The sequence below is a fragment of the Ictidomys tridecemlineatus genome, chromosome 6 (genome assembly GCF_052094955.1).
Source record: "Ictidomys tridecemlineatus isolate mIctTri1 chromosome 6, mIctTri1.hap1, whole genome shotgun sequence".
Taxonomy (NCBI): Eukaryota; Metazoa; Chordata; class Mammalia; order Rodentia; family Sciuridae; genus Ictidomys; species Ictidomys tridecemlineatus.
The window spans coordinates 170442828-170462291 of NC_135482.1; the positions used below are offsets into that span (position 1 = coordinate 170442828).

Sequence of the window (19464 nt, forward strand, 5' to 3'; positions counted from 1 at the left end):
CAAAATGATATAATTATGAAATATAAAAATGCATAATTAACCTTAACTCCCAAGAAATCTTACACATATATGTATTTATTCCCTATCATTCACATTTTTTTTTTTTAAGGGAGAGAGAAATAGGCGAAAACCAAATATACACACCTCATGTTTTCAGCTGAATCTTCTGGCATTGGAGCAACAGTTTGCACAGCTGGGAGGTTTTTGCTGGTAGCACCATTCACAAAACTAGAAGAGGAGGAAGAGGAGGAGGACCCTGAATCCACGGCACCTGTTCCCAAAATAATAATTTTTAGTCTTAAATAAAAATTTATTTAGTAAAATAATTTGATAATATTATTACAATTGATTTTGAAATAATTATTCATGTAAATTCAAAACAGAATTTCACAAATGAAAACCATTTGACCATTAGTGTACTAATAAATTGATTATGGTTTTAAACAACAGCTATTGCATTAAATAAAATCCAGTAGATTCACTTATGGTAAGCTAAAAAAACTACATATTACAAATGGGGTATAAATAAAAGACAACAACAAATGAAAACGATTCTAGATAAATGAGGCTGATAAAACAATGCAAATTTAAATGTAAAATTCTATCTATTTTTATTGCTATGTTAAAATATTTTTAGTTTTTACCATCTAAGACATAAATTACGAATTTGTGGCTCTGCCGAATCAAATGTTCACTTTGATAAATGTTTCAGAAGAAGGTCTATATTTTGTACCTGATTTTGGAACAATGAGTTCTTCTCAAATATGAAGATACCATTTTAGAAGAGACTTTTCCATAATACCACATGTGAGTAATAGCAGTGGAGTTTAGGGACATCTAGTGTCCCTAAATATTATCATGTCTTATAATAACTCCCACAAAACGGAGTCATTTATTGGGATTTCTACTATAATATTTATAAAGCTCCTAAATGTGGATATGTAAATTGGTCAATGTGCCTAGTTTAGATGTTAGCTCACAGTTCATATATAATAATAATTCTAAGGAAGAAGTTTATTGCTTAATTTTATTCTTCATTTTGACCTTATATACTTTATAATATCACTTCCTGCTATCATTATTTTCTAAATCTATTATTCTTGAAATATACACTAAAAGAAAAGATTTCATGACTTTTGATTAGATAAAATAAGAAAGAGGTGATTTAATTTTCATTTACCAAAGTCTTAAGTAAGGACTTTATTCAATGAAAGTACTGCATGTAGATTATTTATCTACTACATTGGCATATTTTTAAAATAACACTTTCATAGCATATATTTTAGTAAAACCAAGTTTTATTCCTATTTGTAGAAAACCAAACAAGTATAAAGAATAAGACTGTAATACTGAAAAGACTTTAATGTCTTCAGACAAGCCAGATATAATTATTTATAATATAGATAAGCCAAATAGATTATATTCTTTAACACAATGCCATTTATGTTTAGTTGCTAATATATAAATGATATATGTCTAATATAGTACACGTTCTACTTACTACAACCCCATAAGTGTGTTGTTCATGATATGTCAGACTCAGGTGATATGATAAACAAGATAGATACAGAAAGCACAAAGAAGAGCTATGAAATTAATAAAAATGGGAAGAATCTAAGTTATGATAATAAATGGAAAAGTTCAAGGCTATACAGTTTGGAGAAGAGAAGACTACTATAGTCAGGGAAGAAAAGTCAGGGATCATCTTGCGTTGTTTAAATACCTAAAATGGAATCACAAAGATTTGGGTAAGGATTTATTTAGCTAATAATAAACAGGAACATTTCTGGAAATTTACAAAAAAAGAGATATTTTTAGGCAGGCTTTTAAAATTTAAAAAGATTTGAAAGTTTTAGTACCTACAATCACTAGGAAATTATTGGACAATGGATACAATTGTAATCAAAGTATAAAAATTAGTTCAGAGTCAATCAAGGTTTCTTATTCACATGCACTTTTCACATGTTGAGGCTCTTGCATATCATCAAGGTTCTTAGGAGAGCTCTGTCTTTCCTTAGGGGATTTAGCAAAGTATGTATTAGGATTCAATAAGTAAATGTCACCAAATCCATGTTTTTATACTAATATTTTGATCGTACTTTGATATTCTTGATATAATTTATTAATTTTTACATATTAAACTTCAGTTTTTTAATGATCTTTTGCTTTTGCTCCCCAAATACCTTTTTAGCAATCTGATTTCACTCTGAAAGTAAAGAGCATCATGTTTTGAGGAAACTCAAAACAAAACCCAATACTGTCTCCTAAAATGACCACTAAAAATTGCATCCCAGAATCAGAGACAAGTTCTGAAAAGTTGCAACACAACATATAACCTTCTTAAGATTAAGGTAATCTTAAATGCTCAGGGTATCTTTTCATTTTAAGGTCCAATAAGAAAAAAAATGAAGATATAGAAAACAGAAAGAAAATGATGAGGTATCACAAAAATATATAAGGACAATACCTGTTGTATTAATCATACTTTTTGGTGTAGCTCCAGTAGCGGCAAATATGTTAGAGGTACTGCCTGTTGGCAGCCCACTTCCTGCAGTGGTGGCTCCCACAGTAGTTACAGCTAAACTACCTGGAGGTGGCTTCTTTACAGGTACCACAACACTCCTGCAAAGAAAGAAATGATAAGAAATAACAAATATGAGGCTTAAGATGAATTAAAATCCTGCTATGTATGGCAGATACATAATGTTGAGTTTCACCTCTTTGCCTCTTTCCCAAGTTTTCTTCTCCCTTCCTTTCTCTGTATATCAACCACCACATAAATTTTTGTCTCTTATTTTTATCTCTTTCTCTTTTTTCTCATCTCTTTTTTCTTTCTTTGTTTTTCTTTTTTTTTTTTTTTTTTTTTTTTTTTTTTTGGTATGGGGGATTGAACTCAAGGGCACTCAACCACTGAGCCACATTCCCAGCCCTATTTACTATTTTATTTAGAGACAGGGTCTCACTGAGTTGCTTAGTGCCTTGCTTTCGCTGAGCCTGGTTTTAAATTTATGATGTCCCTGCCTCAGCCTCCCAAGCCCCTGGGATTAACTGATATGTGCCACTGTGTCTGGCTCTCCATCTTCTTCTAATTTACAATTTTTTAAACTTGTGAACCCAACTTCATTATTGAAAAGTATTTGGGCATAAAGGAAATAATGTAAAATATATTGAATAGTAAAATTCATTTGACAAACATTAATGTAGAATCTGGACTTAATGAACCTTTCTTAAAATGACAAGTGTCTGTAATCATGAGTCAGAGAATATTGGGAAATATTTGTTCCAGTTGGCAAATTTTACATATGCATAGAGAATTTTTGACAAAATATACATAGAATATTATTTTTATCCACATCATATTCTAACTGTATAATATTCATAAATACAAGAGCAAAGAAACATTTGAAAGTCAACTTTTAAGTTTTCTTCATAATAAAACTAAAAATTATTTGAAAATTAAGACATAACATCTAAGGCAATAATGAGGTTATATTTTATTTTTCTGAACATAATTGAGTTATTTTTCCTATTCAGAATATTATAATGAAAGAGAATTGAAATAATATAACAGATATTTGGGTAAAGATCTAGTTAGTCTTTGAGCCTTGATTTTTTGAATATTGAAGTTTGATATTTTGCTTTTTTTAGCATTTTAAGTGAATTTCATTTAAAAATTTCTGAACTTTATGTTGATTAAATGATAAATATGGATAATTAAATTTAAAGCTATGAACAACAAAATTTTTCAAATATAAATATCTGTATTTCCTTGCAGTGAAGTTTCACCATTCTGAAGTTCTACAGCACATAAACTTCATTTCACAAATATTGTCCAAGCATTATTAAATAATCATTGAATTTACCTAGAAATTAGATACATGAGATATTTTAAGCTCAAATATAATACTTGAGACAGATGACTTACACAAAAATACCCAACCTGAAGTATGATTTTAAAAAAATATATTTATTTTTTAGTTATAGGTGGATACAATATCTTTATTTTATTTTATGAGGTGCTAAGTATCGAACTCAGTGCCTAACTCATGTTAGGCAAGCACTCAACCTCTGAGCCACAACCTCAGCCCTGAATTCTGATTTTTAATTGCATCTATATTTTATTATTTTTTATGAAAAAGTTTCATTTAAAGGAAACTATATCATTGGCCTACTCTCAAATAATAATAGAATTATTTATTTGGTACCAGGGATTGAACCCAGGGGTGCTTAAATACTGAGCCAAATCCCTAGCAATTTTTTATTTTTTATTTTGAGACAGGGTCTTGCTAAATTACTTAGGGCTCACTAAGCTGCTGCTGGTTTTGAACTTGTGATCTTCCTGCCTAGCCTGCAAAGCTGCTGGGATTACAGGCATGTGCCACCAGACCTGGCTAAATTTCCTGAACTTCCTTAATACAAAAGGAATTATTCAAAGAAACAATTTTGTTAAAATTTCTTCAATGACTATTTTCATACTAAAAATATAAATTTGTCATAATTATTATTCATAATTTTATGAGTATTTTAAATATGGTCTTATAATCTTAAATAATTTTACTCATGGTCTTATAATCTTAAATAATTTTACTCATGCCAAAATTTTTTCTCCATCAACTCCTTCAGAATACTTTCTTCTTTTCTCCTTACGGATGATGAGATCAAATTATTTAGACTCAATCCTGAACCCTCACAAACATATATTATGTTTTCAATCCCCACATTGGTCAGTTCTTACTTATGCCTTCATTTGTTTCACTGAGAGGCAGTGTGACCTTGTGGAAGCCAATAGAAGATATGAAATTAGAAGGCCAAGGTTTGAAAAATGAATGACTCTCAAGCTGTGTATGTTTAATTTCAGTTTCTCACTGTAAAACTGGCAAAACCAAGGCATTTTACTTTATACATAAATGGGAATATTAAATGAGATGGTATCCAAAGGTACTTTGTAAATTAATTTCCTAATAAATGTTAATAATGTCTAAAACGAAATAATTATCTGTCTATAGGATCCAGGGTATCTAGTTACAATGATCTATATTAAGGATCAGTAGAAAAGGAAAAAGGTATGCTAGCAGTTTTGGTTTATCATCAAAATTCTCTCAAAGCTTCTAAGTAATGTGAGATGCACTATCTTACTGGCCATCTAGTAAAAAAAACAAAACCATTGGTTCTTAATTTGAAAAGAATTAATTAGTAAAACAATAACCATTTCTCTGCTCAAAATTTCTTATGAATAAAGAAATATACATTATTAATGGTGCTATAAATTTGTAGATAATAGAAAAACTATTATTGAAGATTCCTAAATAACAGATCATTATTAATCAATAGTATCTTATCCAGTATACAAGTTATGAGAAAGAAGTAACATTAAGAAAAATAAGTCACATAATGAGAGAAAAGTGTGACTCTCCAAATTCTGTAATGGCAGCTTATCAATGAAATGAAAAAACACCAAATACCTGCCTCCAACAAAAAGTATCTGAATTGGGGGCTGAGGATGTGGCTCAAGCGATAGCGTGCTCGCCTGGCATGCATGGGGCGCTGGGTTCGATCCTCAGCACCACATAAAAATAAAATAAAGATGTTGTGTCCACCAAAAACTAAAAAATAACTATTAAAAAAACTCTTTTTTAAAAAAAAAAGTATCTGAATTATACAGCCAAAGACTCTAGACATTTCTCTTAATAGCAAGCTTATTAGGGTTTGGCAGTATACACACACACACACACACACACACACACACACACGCACGCACACACATGAATAGTAACTCAAAACCCAACCTTTAGTGACCTATAGACCCGAGTTAGAATTCTACCTCTAACAAGGTTTCACTGTGTTGTGTTAGGTCTAAGGTCCATTTTCTTCCCTGTTCAAATGGTTTGTACTGTATAAATTCTACTTTTATAATGCTAAAAGGAGATACGCATATAACGTACTTAGCCCACCACTCAGAATATTATACATGGTCATTATTCTTATTCTTATTATTACTATGGCACCCAAAGTATCGATATAGTCTGAGTCTACATAAGCACAGTACTCAAATGGAAAAGAAGCAATAATCATAGAATACATGGCTGTCATCACATGTTACAAACAAAATCCTATGAGAAGTTTTAGGTGTCATGTTTTTTAGAATAATGAAAAACAGCCATGAGACCATAAGGGAACAGTTACAATGACAGTATATAAGGAAAATACATCATGTGAGGAAAGCTGAAAAAGACTAGAAAATTACAGTAAAAATGAGAAAAATTTTAGCAACTTTCAAAAATTTGAAAGTATGTGGATAAGAAACCAAGGTGAAACTTCCATATACCTCAAAATGACAAATAAGATGAACAGGAGGAAAAAGTCTCTCATAACATTTATGGACTCCAATTTCCAAAAACTCATTGTTCAGATGGCTAGCATGACCACATGAGAAAAGTCTGGCTGAGAGAAATGAGAAAGTGGATCTGATTGGTTTTTCAGATTTTTTTTCCTGAATTTACAATTTTATGAATTTGTCAGGATAAATTCCCCTTTGACTGATATGGCCAAATGTTTATCTATAATTAGAGGATTACACATTCTTGTTCTTGGTGTCATTTTTTTTTTACCAACATTACCCAATACCATTCCCTAACACCTCAAAATATCCTCTGTCCTTAGCAATCTATTTTATACTTTGAAAGTTAACAGTATTAATGTGTTGATGACAAATTATTCATCTTTCAGATTAGTATTCAGTATTTGCAATTACTTATATAATAAAAATAAAGATTTTCAACTCTGAGAAAATCTCAGTTATTCAATATTTCCCCCTGATTAATTATCCCACCTACACAAAGATAGTCTTATTGAAGAGTCTAAATACTCATTGCAGGTACTCATTTAAGACACATAAATGCACTAACACATATACAAGTTTGGAAGGCACTTACTTTTTCTATGGTGAACATGTAACTTTAATATGAATTCCAAATAACGTGGCCACTGAAAAGGTAAGAACCACTGAACTAAACTATTTAAATATTCTGCTTTTCTTATAGATGTGCTCTTCATACTGATGGATACCTATAAATCCTCTACACTACAAACAACCACAACTGAATTTTTTTGATATCAAGAATATTTTTTCTATCCCTTCCCACATAATTCCAAACCTCTATTCTACACCTTTAAAACTGCAAACTACAAAACAGTAAGTAATTATTTGATTCTATAGATAATCTCTACATACCATAAGGTTGTAAAGGTTATTATCAAAGTAGTGCAAGTCAGGAAATATATCAATGTAATTCACTTCTATAAAATTTTTCACAGAATGATTATGTTTTTAATACATTGAATAATACATCATGCATATCGTTCTTCCATCACTGAATTTATTCCATTTCCAACTAGGTATTTGAGGTATGATCTTCTTCTTTAATTCACTGACTCATTTAATAAATCTTTGTGTGAGTGTGATATGTGAAGGCCTGTTCTGGAGGCACAGTCAAGTATAGAACAACATTCCTGCCCTCACAGAATCACATTCCAATAGGAAGAGCCAGAAAGTAGAAATATATAAAAGAGTAAACACAATATATCAGTTGGTAAATGCTCAAACAAAAGAAAAGTATGGACAGAGATAAGGAATATTATTGAAAGGGTAGTTCAGAGAAGACTGAGGAAAAAAGTGGTATCTGAGAAGACTAAAGGGGTGAAGAAACAAGCCATGATGATATCTAGAGAAGGATGTTCCATACAGAGGGAACAGCAAAATGGCTTGTGTTACTAGAAAACTGAGCAACACAGAGAGTATAAACGATAAGTAAGAAGGGCTCAAATCACAGGACACTGAAGTACACTGTATTACTCGGCATGGAATCAGAAGCTATTAAGTACTTACAAATAAAGAGGGATCTGACCATGGCTTATAAAAGTCTCATTCTGGCTGCTATGAGGACAGACTTTAAGCAGGAACGAGGGTGGAACTGAGGGGTCTGTTAGCAGAATACTATAATAATATAAGAAAGGTGAATACTATAATAATTTGTAGTTTTTCTCTCTGTTCCTAATTCATTGCAAAGACTACCATGTATTATACAAAAAAATAAATTAAGACATCTTGGCTTTAAAAAATAATAATTTAAGGAAGAGAAGTCTGTGGGATCAGAATGACAAATGGAAACTGGTGAAAAGTGCATCAAATTTTGGCTATATTAAGCCAACACAACAGGATTTGCAGGACAGGATGTGCATATGAAATAAGTCCAAGACAATGCAAAAAAACAACAAAAAAAATCTTTTCATTAAGGATCTAGAAGGGTTAAAGTGTTAATTGTCATTAAGATAGAAAAGACTATGGTTGGAGCACAATACTTATTAAGTTATTAATCTTCAAATAATGATTATGAATAAGAGATAGACAAGTCTCTAGTTTAGGAGAGAGGTTTAGAATGAGATATAATTATGGAAACAATCAGCATGTAGAATACTATTTAATGCTGGGAAGCAGATAAGATTGCCTAAGAAATATACAGAAGTGGACCAAAGACAGAGTCTTGGACGAGGAGGGGTCCATTAAAAACTTCTGTAAATTTTGTAAAAGCATGAATACTACTTTATCTGTGTCTTCATAGTTTGTCCTAAGTATAAATTGAAATACAGAAGAAAGGGCTTCTAAATTAGGGACTCATTAAGGAAAATTAACTTCATATAATAATCCCTGTCTTATTTCTGTACTATTCCTCTTTTCTGTAACACTTATTCAGAACCAACAGATTAAGTGATACAATTACACTAACAAGTTTAGGAAATTCAAAGAAAACTAAGATATGGCCACACCTGGGCAATACCAGAATGGAATATACAAACAAAGCAAATGTGTACTATATTTTAAAAATTGCCAGATTCAAGTTATGCCCATAACTTTCAGGAACAGATGATGTGTATTATCAAGGAACAATGACCTGAATCAAAAAAAGATTGCTAAGAATTGCCAAGAGAAGAAAAATTTGTAAAAAAGTCTCATGGTAAATCTTAGTTATGCAAAGAGATTCAAAACAACATAACAGGTTGAAGGAGCTACACATAAATCCTTATGACTAGGGGAAGGTGGAGACTTTCTGTTCCAAACTACTATGTTCTTCCTCTATTATGTAAAAAATAAGACATTATTTCAAAATCTTTATCAGTATTATATCTAAGAAAATGTCAGCATAAACACAGAAGATCAATTTGGGATGAATGTAGGACACCTGGAGATAGACAAGAGTTTTAAGACAGAAGGAATCCACCTGAGAGGTGCTCATCACCTAAGGTGAAGTGAAAGCTTTTGGAATGGAGATACAATACCTTTTTCTGAGATTACAGTCTTTTAATCAAACTAAAAAATAATCGTTATTAAAAAAAAACTATAAGGCTATTTCATTTATTGTAGGATTTTATAATGTAGGTAATTTGGGGGTCTGATGCTTTTATTGCTCTGATGTTTTCATCTAGTATGCTTATCTACTTTCCAAAATATTTTAGAATACCAACAGGAAAAGGATATTTAAGAAATAATTGAGTATTTTATTAAAGCACCTACTTAAAAAGAGATTTTTATACAGCTCATTGAACTGTTTATGTTAATGCCAGGAAAGACAAAGACAACATTGGGGAAATCAGGATACAGCCATACTCAGTCAAAATTGCATCTCCTGGCAACCGGCCTTCCAATACACACCCAGGACACTCAGTAAAATAAAAACAGAGATTAATTACAGTAAATAGAAATTTAAAATTTGAATTGTAAAAGTTGACAGATTTATAATCAATTTGACTTACATTAACTACTTCATCTTTTAAGTAATATAATCAAATACTTTTTTCAAAAAATAGAAAATGATATGAACAGACAGTAAAGTCCTCAGAATTATACTTACAAAATTCGAAGGTTAAATAAATCAATGTAATAAGAGCTTTTCAACTCTACTACACATTTCTTTATTATTTTCCCTGAATTGTCATTAGTTGTCCTAAAATCAACATTAAAAATCAATGAAACCATAAAGAAAATATTTATCCTACTCATATTTTTAGGAGAACTCTGTAATTTGCTATGTAAATAATAAAATAACATTATTAAGCTTTCCTAGTAGAAACAAAACTTTCAAATTTTTTCTTTGCCACACAGTAAAAGAAATTTGGAAATACTGTTCAAAACTGCATTTCTCTATACATATTATTCTTCCTCACTACAGAAGAATACTAGAGGATCTTTAGCATTTTACATTTCATATACACTTGTTACACTTCATAAATATATACACTTACTGTAATCAAAGGCACATAACACAAATGATTACAGAAAATAAAAGGAATCATTACTTCCTACATATGTAAATGAGAACATTTACATAATCTTTCACATGTAATTGGATGAAATGTCTAATCCTAAAAGAAAAAAGTTTATTAAGTATAAATGTTTCAAAATTTGATGTTGCAATATGCTTACTAAAAAACAAAAAATTCAAAACACTGAAATTCATTAATGTTTCATCCTGAATGGGGAGAAGCACCCATGTAGAATGTAAGTTAACAGAATTCAAATTACATCAGTTTATTTAAGAACTTATTTCCAAACTTACAGTCCATAATAAGTTCAATACATACATTTTTATCATCTGCTATACAAGTAATAAATAATTGGTCAACAAAAGTAAAACCAAAGATGATTCCTACTGGGATAACATATTATTAGGAAACATGACTTAGTCACAAAAAAATCAAGCAACTGAATGTATATTTATTTTTAAGCTAAGGATAAAAATGAAAAATGCTTCACTGGTAGGGTAAGACCCATGATAATTGTGTTTAAAACAGGTAGCAATCTGGACTTTCTTTCTAAAACCTGTCATATTGGTTTCTATTTTTCAAGGAATTCAATCTGATGTTAAAAGACATGTCATAACTTGGATTTCAGACTTTAGTGCTTCAGAAATATGTTTATATTCCTCATAAAGTAATTATGGCTATCTTAAGACAGAAAAGGCAAATGGCAGAAATACACGGGAAATATAATTGAAAAATGCAGTGGTCCAGAAGCACTTGCGGGATGATGTCTCTGAAAAGCTGCTCAAAGCTTCAGAGTTTGAAGTTAAATTTTTGATGTTGTCACTCTCAATCTATTGAATGGCTGACAGACAATCAAACCCGTCTGGCTGGCTGGCAGCTCATTTTGCTGGCAGGTGGCAAACAATTAGACACACCAATTTGTGCCTCCTGATGACATTAAAGCATGAAACTAAGTTGTATGCAGGGCCTAGTGATTTGTGTGAAAGCATTTCAAAAATAATACTCTTTGCCGTGGCAACTCATTTCAGACTGCCACCTCCCATTATGGCTTTGAGCAGTGAAGACGACAGACTTGAGTTACGTGCAGTGCAAGGCCGCTTCTGTTCAATCCGTCATCAGTGCCCCCTGAGACCTCAATCCCCTCCTTTCATCAATATCACCTCATCATTTACATTTGATAGTACTTGAGCTACTGCATATATTAACTACACTGGAGACTCTTTTCCTAAAAAGAATTGAAATATGCTTTGTGCTCTTCAATTTCATTTCTACTTATGCAATTTAGAATAATGATTCCATTCCCATTGCACTTTGCACAAATGCTACCATGAACAAATGGAGAGGTTTATTTTTTTAAAGCAATATTCTCAAAAGTATAATAAATTTTGAGTAGCTAAGAACATTAGCACTCAGGTGATTAAGTTTTACAGAAAAATAAATTCTTAATAATAATCCAAAGTAAAACAAAAATATTTTACTTAGCCTTTATTCCACTGAATTCTCTTATATAAATCACAATAATTCTTTGTATTTATCAGTTTGCATTTTAACAAAATTTTAAGTATATTAAGATGGGACACAAAAATTAATAACCCTATATTAAATTATTGAAACTTTTATTTCTAGATATAGACTTATAGATATTCACAAGTACATACACTTAAAGACATATACTTAAACAAACTCAGAAACAAGACACACAAATAGATCCTGGAAACATAAACCACATATGTGAAATAGGGGACATCAATGTGAAATAGACTAAGGAACATTCACTATATGAATGAACATATGAATATAATATTAACACAAAAAAACTAAAAATAAGAGGAACTATTTGCTGATATTTTATAGTCTCACCATTTTTCAAATTTTAAAAATTTTGACAGAACACATTTTGTCTTGTCAATGACAATTATTTGCAAACATTCTATTTCCTGTAAGTTCATTGAAAATAAAGTTATTTTATTCATATTTGAAAAGTTTTTAAAATAAAAAAGTTATTTTTATTCAAATGCCTTTCAAGAATATTATTTGTCAAATTTATGCCACAAGATATGGCTTTTTTGCTGATACTAAAAATCCTATACGGAAGATTATTTCAAATGATTTTTACTTTTTTAACATAATTCCAATTAAAATTTGAATTTGAATTTTATACTTAGAGCAAGCTATTAATATCCAAGAATTATTATAGAATGTTATAATACTATAATGGAAATTAATGTCATTTAGATTTACATACTATGTCTTAGAGATATTTTGTTTATTCTCTGTCCCACTTTATACATAAAACAAGTCCAAAGAGAAAAATGACTTCTCCATTGCGCCAGGGTCCCTTGATGATGGATTGTAACCAAAATATGGAGTTTTCTATTTCAGATTCAATGTAATATTTACCACATCATTTTGAAAATCTTTTTCTGAATCCATTAAAATGTCCTATGAGATGCATCAGCTTGGTCTATCTCTTTGATATTCTTTGTAATGGGAATCTACATTAATACAGTTTTTGAGGTCCTTCTACATAAAATTCAATTAATAGAAGTCTTTTCCTTCTACATATAGAACACTGTGAAAAAGAAATTCAATACCTACCTGTCAAAGGAATGAAACTGCATAGGAAGAATTGTTTGCGCTTCTCTCTTTAATGCTGGGTCTGGGTATGGGATAGGTTCAGGGCCACATTCTGCAATTTCAACAGGGGCAGCCACAAGACTTTTCAAAATTTCCTTGACATTGATCCCTTTGGTCTGACTAATGCTAGATATGGATGGTGCAGGCTTCAACATTTCATTGGGATTTTCAGTTAAGCTCTCTTGTGATTTCTTCACCTCTGATGACAAAGTGGATAAGAGTTCACTCATGGCATCTGGGCCTGTAGTAGTCTCTAATTCCGCCCCATTCAGGATGCTAGTTACTTGCTCCTCTCCAATTCCTGAATCTGTATGAGGAATTGAACTTTCTAGCTGAATATCTTCACCAGGCGTTGGTGTCTCTTTTTCCTTTATAGTGTCTGGAAATGCAGCAGGTGTTTCTGTAATGAAAGAATTTAATTTTACAATTTTCATTAATAAAAACTTTGTGTTATTAATAAAATGTTCTTGCAGTGGAATAAAAAAAATAAAATGTGAGAAAAATTTGCACAATCATGATTGTGCATAATAACACAACTCTGTTACATCATTCATATACACTTTTTTTTTTTGCTCAGCAAACATCAAAACGATCCTGTTTCTTTCAAAAATCATCTGTGATTTCAAAATTAATGCCTTTAACAGCATCAGAAAACTGTTCTTATAATTTGCAGAAGCATCTCATTAATAATTATTATATGAATTTCCCCTTTAATTTTTCATTGTCAGGTATCAATTATATATAGCTTTTAAAAATATGAAGTAATTTTATACCTGCATTGGTACTTCAATAACCAATAACAAAATGTCTAAAATATTTAAACTAGTTAAACATATTATTTTAAAATTACATATAATACATAAAATTCTTAAAAATGTGTAAAATGTGAATTAGTTCAAAACTAAATTAATTATAGAATAAATGCTCAAGAATGTAGTCTGTATGTGCCTTTATGATCATCTTCTTTGTGAATAAATATTAACTTCAATTTGCAAAAAATGAATAGGAAACATATTATATGTCTATATAGATATAAAATGCACATGTTCCTAATTAAAATCGATGAAAAATATATCAAAAAATGTCAAATTCTAGGGCTGGGACTGGGGCTATAGCTCAGTGGTAGAGAGCTTGCCTATCACAATGGAGGCACTGGGCTCGATCCTCAGCACCTCACACACAAGAACAAACAAAGTTTAAAAAGGGTCAAATTCCTATCAAATCTAATTATATAAAAGTTAATATGATGAAGTTCTTCTGCCAAGTTTCAAAAGCCAGAAGAATTTTATTCTCCTGTTCTATTATCCTGTTCTATTGATCTGAGTGATATAGTTTGTTTGATATAAGATAAAACAAACTCTTCATTTTATTTAATCTACCAAATGCCCAATACTCATTTCAATTGATTAAAAAAATACATCTCTCATAATAAAATGCTATGTTGCAGCTTTTCTTATATTTATTAAATAGGTTTTAGTTTGGTTTGCTTGTTAATTTGGTCAATGGAAAGAAAAAAAGATTAATCTGGGAAATACAGTAATAATATTCAAATACTGAATGATCAATGTGAAGAACAGAGTAGATGTACTCTTTACTGTTTCCAAGATTAAAAGTTAAAATCACTGCAATAAAGTGTTAAAGGCAATTTCAATAACACTTGGAAAAGTACTAGAGAAAACAGGTAAGAGGTAAAAATAATAAATATAACTCAAGAGAAAATGGTAATATGCCACTGAGAAAAGAGGATAAATAGGAGGAATGTTGAGAAGAAAAAATTAATTATATTTGTATCAGTGAAGTCTGTAGAAACTGAGATATGTATATATGTGTGTGTGTGTGTGTGTGTGTGTGTGTGTGTGTGTATATGTGTGTGTGTGTGTGTGTGTGTGTGTGTGTGTGTGTGTGTGTGTGTATGTAAGCCAAGAGAAAAATAACCATACATTTTAGAATCAAACTAAGGTAAAAATAGAAAATTTGGAAGTTGATGAAATAACCTGAGAATATAGATGTCTGAGGTGTTCTGTTCCACTACTAGAATTACCTGAATTTATTTTGAGAAACCTTTACACACATATAATGCACTTGTTTTGAAAAAAATTGTGGAGAAACGTCAAGAAAGAGCTGCACATCAATGGTGACCTTTTCAATGACACAAGGACAGAGAATGGAAGTGAGAGATATAACAACTCTAAAAGAAAAAATAACAAAAAATATAGTATCATGGTTCTAGCATAGGCTAATCTTTCTTATAGTGTTTAATTATTAAAAGGTATAGCATATATAGTCTTGTCTAGCTCTTAGTCTGAATTTAGCTGATTTGTAGATTTGGTTTCTAGAGTTTTGGCTTTACATTAACATGATGTCTAAATATTTTTATTTATGTTGTATTTTATATTAAGATTTACACAAAAACTTTTCAAGTTGCATTAGCATGAAATATGAATTTCACTAGTAAAATCCTTAAGTAAATAGAATCTTTGAGTTGGTGTCCACAAGCTATCATATCCAAAGTTTTGGCCAAGTACACAAATTTTTGCTTATCTCTAAATTAATTGACTGTCAAAAAGCATTAAAATCTATAACGTACTAATGAGATATTTGAAACTGCAATATAAACATTGATATCTCAATTATAAACACAATTGAAAGTTTATTAAATTTACCATCATCCTACACAGAGAACACCGATAAAAACTTTAACCTTGAACAACAAATATACCATTTATGGTAACTTTACACCCACATTAATTTTGCTGAAATATTCACAAAATTAAAAACTTGGAACTTAATGGGTTAATATTTAATATTAGAATATTTTCAAATACTTCATCTGAATATTTATACAGTACCATGAAAATCTTAATTTTATTTTTACTAAAACTGAATAATTTAAAAAAGTAAGAAGTAATTTTATATTTCAATGATTGTATCAAATAAATGTTTTATAAAGCACACCTTGTGATTTGTTCCATAGAAATAAAAATAAAAGTTTTGTTATAATAGAAACTACAAACAAAAAGATAAACAGTCAAGAAACCTACCTTAATTTCTCATCATGCATTAACAGCATTTACCTTGCATGCTCTCATCTGATACCCATAAACTTCAGCACAGCTTAGATAACTTACTTTTCCAGAATGAATCCCTGTGACACTAAAGTACACTAAACAAGTGACTTTCATAGAAAATTTGGCATGGGCAACACAGAAGGAATAAATAAACCTGTGCAGGTCATATTAATGACAGCAGGCTTGTAAGTTTTCAATAATTCTCATTGATTTTTATAGCAATAGGCCATATCGGTACACAAATAGAAACATTACCAGCCTGAGTGATCTTAACCTTGTCAGAAACAAGCAGTTGGATGCCAGATACCTCTTTTTCTTATTGTATTTCTTTGATTCTAATGAATTCATCTAATATATTTTGGAAAAAAATATGGGGTTAAGTTCAGCAACTGCTATGATGTTTACATGCTGACCTCATTTATCACATTCTTTCATCCAAACTTTCTGTTCTACAGTGATTTATAAAGTGTTTTAATGTTTTACATATTAAAGTACTAAATTTGCTATTTTCTAAACTCTCCAAATGAGGAATAACATGAAAAGAAACATACAGCTGCTTGTTAGCACAACATTAAAAATTATATTAAGTATTTGCTCAAGTGGTAATATTAAATCACATGAATTTAAAATAAAATAAAAAGTGCATGTATATAATTACATTTACATTTTATTTACATTAAATCCTTAAATGCAAAATTAATTTATATAAAATTTAACTTTGACTCCAAAGAAAAAAATAAGAAATAAGTACATTGAAAGATTTTAAATTATTATTTAAAGTTCATTTTCTATACACACAAAAAGACTGCAGTGCATTGAGTAATTAGTTGTGATATTTATATAAAGATTTGCTTGCTTCTTTTATTAAAAGTATGAAAAAATACAACTTTAGGAATTCAATGTTATTACTGAAATATAAACTTAAAATATATAATTATATCTTCTCAATTACTGTTTTAAGAAACAACAACAAAAATGTCTTCTGATTCATGTTTTGACTATATTGTATGTAGGTGTGAGTTTATTTTTAGTTTACCACTTTTAAAGTACTCTAAATTCTCTGGATATACAAATAAATAATTTTCCATCAAATTGGGAGATTTTTGAGGTCAAATCTTTGAAATAGTCTTTCTGTCCTTATCCTCTGTTTCCTTTCCTCAAGTACTTCCCATATGTGTTTGTTTGTTCACTTAATGGTATCTCACAAGTTTGTTACACTCTTTTTTTTTATTTGTTTCATTCCTCAGGCAAGGATAATTATAAGTAACCTATCTTCAAGTATGCTGATGCTTTATTCTGCTGAATTCCTCCAGCAAATTTTTCATTTCATTCACTTTAACTTTTGACTACAGAATTCTATTTGGTTCTTAATTTTCTTAACTTCTATCTTGTTAGAGTCTGTAAACAAGTCTGGATGGCACCTGGCATATTGCCAGAGGGAGTGGTTTGTGAAGTAATGCCAGTGAGCCATTAAGTGTGGAGATTCCTTATTGGTTGACTGCTGTATCTAGTTTATGCTAATTAAGATAAGTTGTGTGGAATGTATAAATACCGCTCCTGTCCTACAATAAAGGGCTCCCTCTCCTGCTGTATCAATCTACACAAGTTGTTCGTTACCCCCGGTTATTTTGCTGCAGCCGGACTGCGGCACTATGTCATTTTTTTATATTTTCTATTTGGTGAGACACCATCCTCATACTTTCAATTTTTCAGAAAAGGTTCCCTTTAATTATTTGGGCATATCTGTAACAGTTGGTTTAAAGTATCTGTCCAATACCTGGGCCACCTCAGAAGTATTTTCTATCAACTACACCTTCCTTCCCCAGTCACCCATGTGTTGACTATACTTTCCTATTTCTATGATTGGTTCACAATTTTTTTGTTGTTATGGACATTTTAGATAATATAATGTGGCAATCCCAGAAATCAGACCCTTCCCTGTTATTATTTATTGGCTTTCTTGAACTAATTATGTAATATACTTTTCTATCACCTGTGGCCATAGATCTCTACTCAGTTGCCTTGGTAATCAGCTAATGATTTGACAGACATTGCCTTAAATGTTCTAGACCAATCTCTCCCACTCCATGCTAGAAGTTCCCAGGTGGGAGAGAGCATGCTTACAATTGCTCCTACAGTTTAAAACTCAGCCTTAGATTGTAGTCTTGCTTGCTCAGGGACTCAAGGTCAGCAAAGGTGAGGGAAAGAGGCCTTAGGTCTTTCTTAGGCTGTGTACAGTACCAGGAATATGAATATCTCATTTTCAAAGTTATTTAAGTTGAGAGGCAAGGTTCTTCTTTACCTCAAATGGCACTATCACTTGAGGTAGTTATAATGTTAAGAAAATGACTAATAATTTTTCAGCAAATGTCTGGGAGCTAGGGTTTTCGCCTCCAAGAAAACTCTGGATCAGAACAAATAATAACAAACCCAGTAAATGAAGTTTTTCAGGGAGTTTCTCTCAGCTCAAAAAGTTCAATGCTGTAGGAACAGGACATTCCAAAGAACTCCAAACAGGTCTGTTCCTTTATGGTGTCTGCTAGCTGCTAGTTTTCACATGTACTATGGTTGTCTGCCTTTGGTTTTCAAGCTACCACATAGCTGAGTAGAGTGAACAGCAATATGGTGAGTTAAATCACTATGAAGGTTGCTGATCTTAGGAAGGTTGTCCAGTTTTTCTAAAATCAATACTGTTTGGATTGTTGTAAGAATTTGATTACTTTCTAGAGAACGAAAAAAGCTGATTTTGACAGTTTCTTCCAGTGTTCTTACAGCTTTTTTGGAGAAGCAGTACTTTGGTGATCCCTATTTCATTTATTCCTGTAAATCTTACCTCCAAATTATATAAATTCTAATGTACTTTCAATTTTCACATTTGAATAAATCATCAATAAGAACTTACAAAATATTCACACATAAATATTTTATTTTTCTCTTGCCCTACCTTGTGCTTTTGCTCTCGTTGTTTCAAAGAATAGAAACCACAATTCCTTTAGAAATATATATGCATTTCGGTAATATAATGGAGGCAACCATTAACACCAAAAATAAAATGCCAACATATGGGTCTCAGACTTTTCTTGAATTGCAGACAAAGAAATAAAACCAAATACAATATAACTCTAATGGTATCAGTTAGATAAGCCACAATTTGGCAATATAATGGTCAAGAATTATGTTTTGAAATTCAGACTACCTGAGTTTCACTCAAGACTTATTTATCATTGATTAGCTTTGTGAAATAAAATGAGTCATTTAACTTTCCTCATCCTTATTCCTTTATCTATAAAATGGGCATATAATCATAGAGGCAATTATAGTGATAATTCAAGAACATGAAGTATGAATAGTGTATAGCATAAAGTAAATCTCACTATAAATTTTAAAGATCATAGGAATGTAATCAAGTTGATCAATGTTCCAATTCTGACTCTAAAACTTA

At 30.8% G+C, this 19464-nt stretch overlaps 1 protein-coding gene across 5 annotated transcripts in view; it reads right to left on the bottom strand.

Moving 5' to 3' along the window:
- The window catches only part of Nbea (neurobeachin), a 603852-nt gene that overhangs the window by 365627 nt on the left and 218761 nt on the right, over positions 1-19464 (bottom strand). For 3 of the 5 annotated variants that reach the window (XM_021730370.3, XM_021730357.3, XM_078016117.1), the window contains 3 exons: positions 12916-13354; positions 2468-2622; positions 145-271 (listed from right to left, as the gene is read on the bottom strand). In XM_021730370.3, the coding sequence (XP_021586045.2) occupies positions 145-271; positions 2468-2622; positions 12916-13354 (721 nt within the window). Of the gene's footprint in view, positions 1-144; positions 272-2467; positions 2623-12915; positions 13355-19464 lie in introns of those variants that run through there. The other 2 variants (XM_078016116.1, XM_078016118.1) reach the window with 2 other exon arrangements.